This window comes from Moschus berezovskii, chromosome 15 (assembly GCF_049115385.1).
Source record: "Moschus berezovskii isolate FMDL1 chromosome 15, NW_MosBer_1.0, whole genome shotgun sequence".
In the NCBI taxonomy this organism is placed as follows: Eukaryota; Metazoa; Chordata; class Mammalia; order Artiodactyla; family Moschidae; genus Moschus; species Moschus berezovskii.
This window is the reverse complement of record NC_142474.1, coordinates 15,254,055-15,260,365: the sequence shown is the minus strand read 5'-3', so window position 1 is coordinate 15,260,365 and position 6,311 is coordinate 15,254,055. Positions and strand designations below refer to the sequence as shown.

The window sequence follows — 6,311 nt, the reverse complement described above, 5'->3', positions numbered from 1 at the left end:
ATTCTCTAAATGCTTTGGCTGATTATATACAAATGGTCCTGCCAGCATCACGCCTGCATTCGCTCCAGCGGGACTCTAAATGAACAGATACCGGAGTTCACCAAGTGAAAACAGGCAGTGGTTCTGAATTTTAGGCTGTCACTCGCTCTGCTTCTGAGCAGACTCAAAGGTCACACTATGGCATGCCTGCACTCATCCCAAATACTCACATAATATAAACACAAATTAAATACTATCAAACTTATTTTAAATTAAATTGAAGACCACTATTTTTAAGTGCATGAAGTACTCCCCGCTAGCTTCCTGAATGTGTGTTATGGAGCAAGAACTAGCATCCCAGGGAACATCTGTGTTCCTACATGTAAAGAGGCCAACCCACTTTCTCTGAGAACTCCCTGGAGTAACACATGAGACCTATAGGGGGAAGAAAGCAATTCTCCAATCTAAATGGAGGAAGAGTCTCGGTCGTTTCCCCAAACTCCAGTTTGGATTTCAGACTCGTTCAGGCAGGAACTCAAAGACATGATCTTTGGGACTGGCTCCTGGTGCTGCCTGCGGTCACAGTCTGTGTCCTCAGGACACTTCATCCACCCTTAATACTGCAACCTCCCTTCCAGCTCACCTCCGGGTCCTGGGCACCCGTGGTCAAGACACAGACCTGGCACTCTCCCAGGTGATGTGTAAACACATCTGGGAAAACCGCGTTTCTGCAAGTGTTTGCTATGTCAGTGAGAAACCTCTTGGGCTGAGAAAGATAACAGGTAACGCTGCCTCTATGACAGCTTCTCACAAGGCCTCTTCTGCTCATCCTGCTCTTGAAGACTATGAAGTCAACCCACACACTCTTTGCCTTGCTTGCCCCAAATGGTATTAAACAGAGTGAGAGACTTTCCTTTGGACTACCTTATTCCTGAATTCCGACCAGTGCTTATTCAAGCCAAGTGGTCTACCGTCTTGTTACCGCAGGTGACTAGGAGAGGAGGTGAGGCTTCTGTGCAGGTTGGGGTTCTGGCTGTGTCTGTTCCGACTGCGGACAGATGAGAACATGGTGTTGCAGCCGGGGACCTTGCATTTGTGCAGCTGGCGGAGGTGCACGGTCTTGTAGTGGGCCCGGAAGGTCCCCTTATTGCTGTATGTCTTCTGACAGAGGTGACACATCAGGGGCAGCCCGGAAGGCAGGCTGGTGAGGCTCTGGTCAGCCTTCCCCATCAGGACGCAGAGTGGGTAGTCCTCCCCGGGCACCAGGCCTGACCCATCACAGTTCCCATCGCAGTCCTCCATGAGCACAGCGCCCTCCTCGCTGGCCCCATCTGAGTCCCAGGAGGAGTGGCTGCTGCTCTCTGACTTCACGCTCGAGGTAGTGCTCAGATCCAAGACAGTGCCCTCGCTGGGCAGACCAGAGGCGCAGCTCTGTAGGCCGGCACTGTGGACCTGGGCTAGTGGGTACAGCAGACTGCCCATCCGGCTCATCCCCTTAAAGATGACAGACATCTGGGAGGCTTGCGGTGTGAAGGCTGCCTCCTGGTAGGCCTCCTGAGCTGGATCTTTCAGGAGGTAAGCTGCACGGAAGGGGTCTTCACCGCTCTGCAGCACTTCTTGGGGCAATACTTTCTGGTGCAGGTTTAGGTTTGAACTGTGTCTGTCCCTGCTCCTGCGGGAGGGGAAGGTAGCCTTGCAGCCCTCCACCGTGCACGTGTGCATTTCCCGGGAGTGCATGTTTTTCTGATGCATCTTCACGCCGCAAGCGTTTTTAAAGGTCTTCTTGCAGATGTCACATTGGAAGCGATTCTCCTCCTTCGACCTCACTGATGCCGGCTGACCCAAGTGCTCTGGCTCTTTGGAATCTTCGAAACAAGGAAAAGCCATTCCTTGGGTGGACAAGGCACCAAAGAGCCCCCCGGCCAACAGGTGCTGCTGCAGTTTGATATAGTCGGGAAAAGGCACGCAGGGTTCCACCCTGGTTGTGAGGTGAGGTTCACGGCCATCCTTCTCTGCGTCCCGTGGCACGGTGTTCAACACTGACTTCTTCCCAGTCTCCCTTTCTGAGTTGTGCGTGGCCTGCTCAGGAGTCTGGTGGATGGCTCCACTGGACTCAATTCCTGGCCCGAGATAGCAGGGCCTCTCTTCCTCAAGGCGAAGCCTCTCAGAGCTTCCTGTTGGCGTGTGCGGCTCCTCTGGGGCTCCATCTGACCGGGGGCTGCAGGTCTCCAGCTCGTCTTTGCTGACCACCTGCAGGGGCATGTCTCCGTCAGAGTCGGAGGCTGCCTCTTCTCGTCTGCTGTCTCCATGGTCTCCTTCTCTATTTTGATGGGCATACTGGACTTGCGGGATTTCTTCTTGGGCAGGGTGTCGAATGGCATTTCGTTGAAAGCCAGCTGTTCTGGGATGGACGAGGATAGCAGAGGGAGGGAGGGCAGCATCCCAGGGTGTTGGCCAGCTCGGCCAGAGTGGCTGGGCTGCGGTAGAAAGGCAGAACTGGCTGGACAGTCTTCAGGTTGGGGAAGAGCACCCCGTTGTGGCTGAGGCTCGGGAAGGTTGGCTGGCTCTGGGAGTCTTCCACTGCCCCAGCGTAGCCAGGGAGAGGCCGGCAGTCTGGAGGAGTCACCCCGAGGCCTGGGCGCTTGGTGCTCTCCGAGGCAGCCAGTGTCAGGCCGCTCCTCAGGTCTTTGTCCCTGTTGTTTCTGTTCATGGGCATGTGCAGCCGGGGGTTGGGGTTGGCGCTGTGGCGGTTGCGGCTCCTCCGGGAGCTGAACACCATGTTGCAGCCTTCAATGGTGCACTTCTGCTTGATCTTCAGATGGACGGCGTTGTAGTGGATCTTCAGCTTGCCCTTGTCGTAGAAAGTCTTCTCACATGCTGTGCAGAACACCCGGCCCTTCTTTGTGCCCAGGCTGTTTCTCTCGGGCTTCACTTTGGCCTCTGGGGACAGCTGTGTCCTTTCGAGCTTTGTGATGATGCTGTATGAGCTGGAGTCACTGAAGTGGGTGCTGTCTTCCTTTTTGGTGACAGCATCGGGACAGTTGAGACACGGATCTTTTTCAACCTGAAATGGGGTGGAACTGGAAGTGACGAAGCTGCTGTCAGGGAAGGCTCCATGGACTTCCTGTTTGGGGTCCTGGCTTTGGTCTTGACTCTGCTCCAGCACATAGGGGTCAGGTAGTGACCCTATTAGTGCTGGGGGCAAGGGGTTGAAGAACTGGAAAGGCAGCATGAAGGTCATGTTGTTTATGAGGTTCTCGAAGGGGTGCATGCTGCTGGGGTTTCCTTTGTCCACAGGAGCAGGGAGGCTGGCATTCCGATGGCTGCAGCTCTCAATGAAAGCCCTGATGTCGACGTTGGCTGTGGAAGGTGGGATGACAACAGACGCTCTTCTTTCTCTTGAATTGCCATGAACTCAGCTATGGACTTGGTCTCTCCAAAATGAAGGAACTGCTGTAAGGTGGCCACCTCCTCCTCACTGGTCATGATGCTCCAGTGATCCAGCACTTTTCCCGATGCATCCTAAACCTGCAGCACGTATCCTCGGATGTAATCCTGGAGGGTCCAGTCCAAGGCATGCAGGATCTGGAGGACTTCATCTTGCTTCAGCATACTGAAGAGTCGGTCCAGAAGGATCTTCAGGCGCACAGGGATGGCCTGGGTCCCATACAGCAGGAGGCTGCTGATGCTGAACACCACGTTGGACTGGACGATCTCCACCTGGCTTGTGGGGTACATGGCGGGGATCCTCAGCTTACTCAGAGTGTGCGCCACCCATCCATGTCTGCACTGCTCACACTGACGGTGGTTGATCTGCCCTGGTTTGAAGCTTTGGCAGCTGCAGTTCAGAGTACAGCCGATAGCACAATTAAGGCTGCTAGTTGGCATTCCATTTAACTGTCAAAGTCAGGCCGGTGGCAGCCCCGCCGCCACAAAGAGATGCCTCGGCCATCCTGCGGCTGCTGAAGTGCTGGGGCTACCGGCACATGTCCCCGTCCCGGGTTGCCCCACGAACGCCCCAGCTCGGCGGGCGCCGCCTCATCCAAGCTCCGGCTGTCGGGGCCCGCTGCGGCGAAGTCTAAAAAAATTATTTATTTGACTGTGCCGGATCTTAGTTGCAGCGTGAGAGTTCTTTTTCAGTTGCGTCATGTGGGATCTAGTTCCCCAACCAGTGATCGAACCCAGGCCCCCTGCATTGGGAGCTGAGTCTTAGCCACTGGTGTGGACCCCTAAGGAAGTCCCTTCTTTCACCTTTTCTTTCACCACCTTTTCACTCACATCCCATCCCCTCCACATTTCCATTTCAAATAATCTCTTAAGATTCAACACAAAATCCACCTACTCCAAGAGTTTTCCACAGGACACCTACCTCAAGCTTCCATTCAGGCCTAAGTGTCCCTGTACCATGCTTCCCTGCTGTTGCTATTTACTCAGTCATGTCTGACTCTTCACGATCCTGTGGATTGTAGCCCACTAGGCTCCTCTGTCCATGGGGTTTCCCAGGCAAGAATACTGGAGTGGGTTGCCATTGACTTCTCCAGGGGATTTTCCTGACCCAGGGATTGAACCCGAGTTTCTTGCTTGGCAAGCTGACTTTTTACTGCTGAGCCACTTGGGAAGCCCTTTACACTTCCCTATAACATGCGTATTTCTGTCTTAAATTTCTGTAATTGATTTTCTGAAGGGAGAATCCCTACCATCTCACATCTAGAAAAGACCAGTGGAAGTCTCCATTTAGGAGAATTCATGAAGGCAGTATGCACTCAGGTCTTTTGCTTTGAGTAATTAATTAACCACAAAGATTTTTGAGTGCCTCCTAAATGGCCCATTCTCTGGTATAGACCATGCATGCAGTGGTGGGCAGAATCAGACATTTTTTTTTTTCCTGTTGTGGCTTATTCTCTAGAGAAAGTATGGTAGACCATGCAGAGATGCACCATCCAGATTCCTCTAAAGAAGGACAGGAATATGGTCAGCAGAGAACCTCCAGCTCAGCATCTGCCTCCACTGCAAAGGGCTGCTTCTTCAAGGTCATGCCCTTCCAGGTGCAGCCATTAGCAAGTGGGTGACAGTGAGCAAGCCACTCAACCTCTCTGAACCTCAAACTCAACTGTAAAAGGGCTTGGTGATAGCATAGTAATAGTGGTCAGTTGCTTAGTTGTATCTGGTTCTTTGCGATGCCATGGACCATATGTACCCCTCCAGGCTCCTCTGTCCACAGAATTTTCCAGGCAAGAATACTGGAATAGGTTGCCATTTCCACCTCCAGGGGATCTTTCTGACCCAGGGATTGAAGCTGGGTCTCCTGCATTGCAGGCAGATTCTTTATCACTGTATCACCTGGATGATAACAGTTTCATTCCCTTCATTATTCAATTATTTTACTTTTTCATGAGTTTTTTGTGGTTGTGGGGATTCAATCAAGCAATAGATTTAAACATACATCAGAGTGCCCAAGTTCGAGTTTCTGAGAGTGAGAACTTCCTTAAATGTTGAATTGTCTCTTGCCTTACCCTACACTAGATCCTTTCAGGAATATCATAGTTGTCAATCCATATCAATATTTGTTTCTTGTTCATTAAGATCCACTCAGTTCCTCTCTTTTCTGTTTCCTTCAACAGAAGTAATTATTACAGATTCTTTTGGTGTTAGTCTAGAGCAGTTCAATTCAGTTCAGTTGCTCAGTTGTGTCTGATTCTTTCTGACCCCATGGACTGCAGCACGCTAGACTTCCCTGTCCATCACCAACTCCCAGGGCTTACTCAAACTCATGTCCTTAGAGTCAGTGATGACATCCAACCATCTCATCCTCTGTCGTCCCCTTCTCTTCCTGCCTTCAATCTTTCCCAGCATCAGGGTCTTTTTCAATGAGTCAGTTCTTCACATCAGGTGGCCAAAGTATTGGAGCTTCAGCTTCAGCATCAGTCCTTCCAAGAACTATTTAGGACTGATTTCTTTAAGGTGGACTGGTTAGATCTCCCTGCAGTCCAAGGGACTCTCAAGAGTCTTTTCCAACAACACAACTCAAAAACATCAATTCTTGGTGCTCAGTTTTCTTTATAGTCCAACTCTCACATCCATACATGACTACTGGAAAAACCATAGCTTTGACTAGATGGACCTTTGTTGGCAAAGTAATGTCTCTGCTTTTTAATATGCTGTCTAAGTCTAGAGGTCACAAATTGTGTCCAAAGGCCCAATTTAGCCATGTGTGCTCATTTACATGTTTTCTATGACTGTTTTTGCAGCAGAGTTGTGTTATTGCAACAGAAATAAAATGGTTCACAAAGCCTCAGATATTTACTATCCAATACTTCACAGACAAGTCTTAG

General features: G+C 51.0%; 1 protein-coding gene across 1 annotated transcript; it reads right to left on the bottom strand.

Moving 5' to 3' along the window:
- Positions 1-664: 664 nt before the first annotated feature.
- LOC129555813 (zinc finger protein basonuclin-1-like) lies at positions 665-4,021 on the bottom strand. Its single transcript, XM_055425670.2, is given in 5 exon segments — positions 665-2,261; positions 2,264-2,428; positions 2,431-3,366; positions 3,369-3,843; positions 3,923-4,021. Coding segments are annotated over 5 exon segments (2,979 nt in total). The 3' UTR covers positions 665-957.
- Between the last annotated feature and the right edge of the window lie 2,290 nt (positions 4,022-6,311).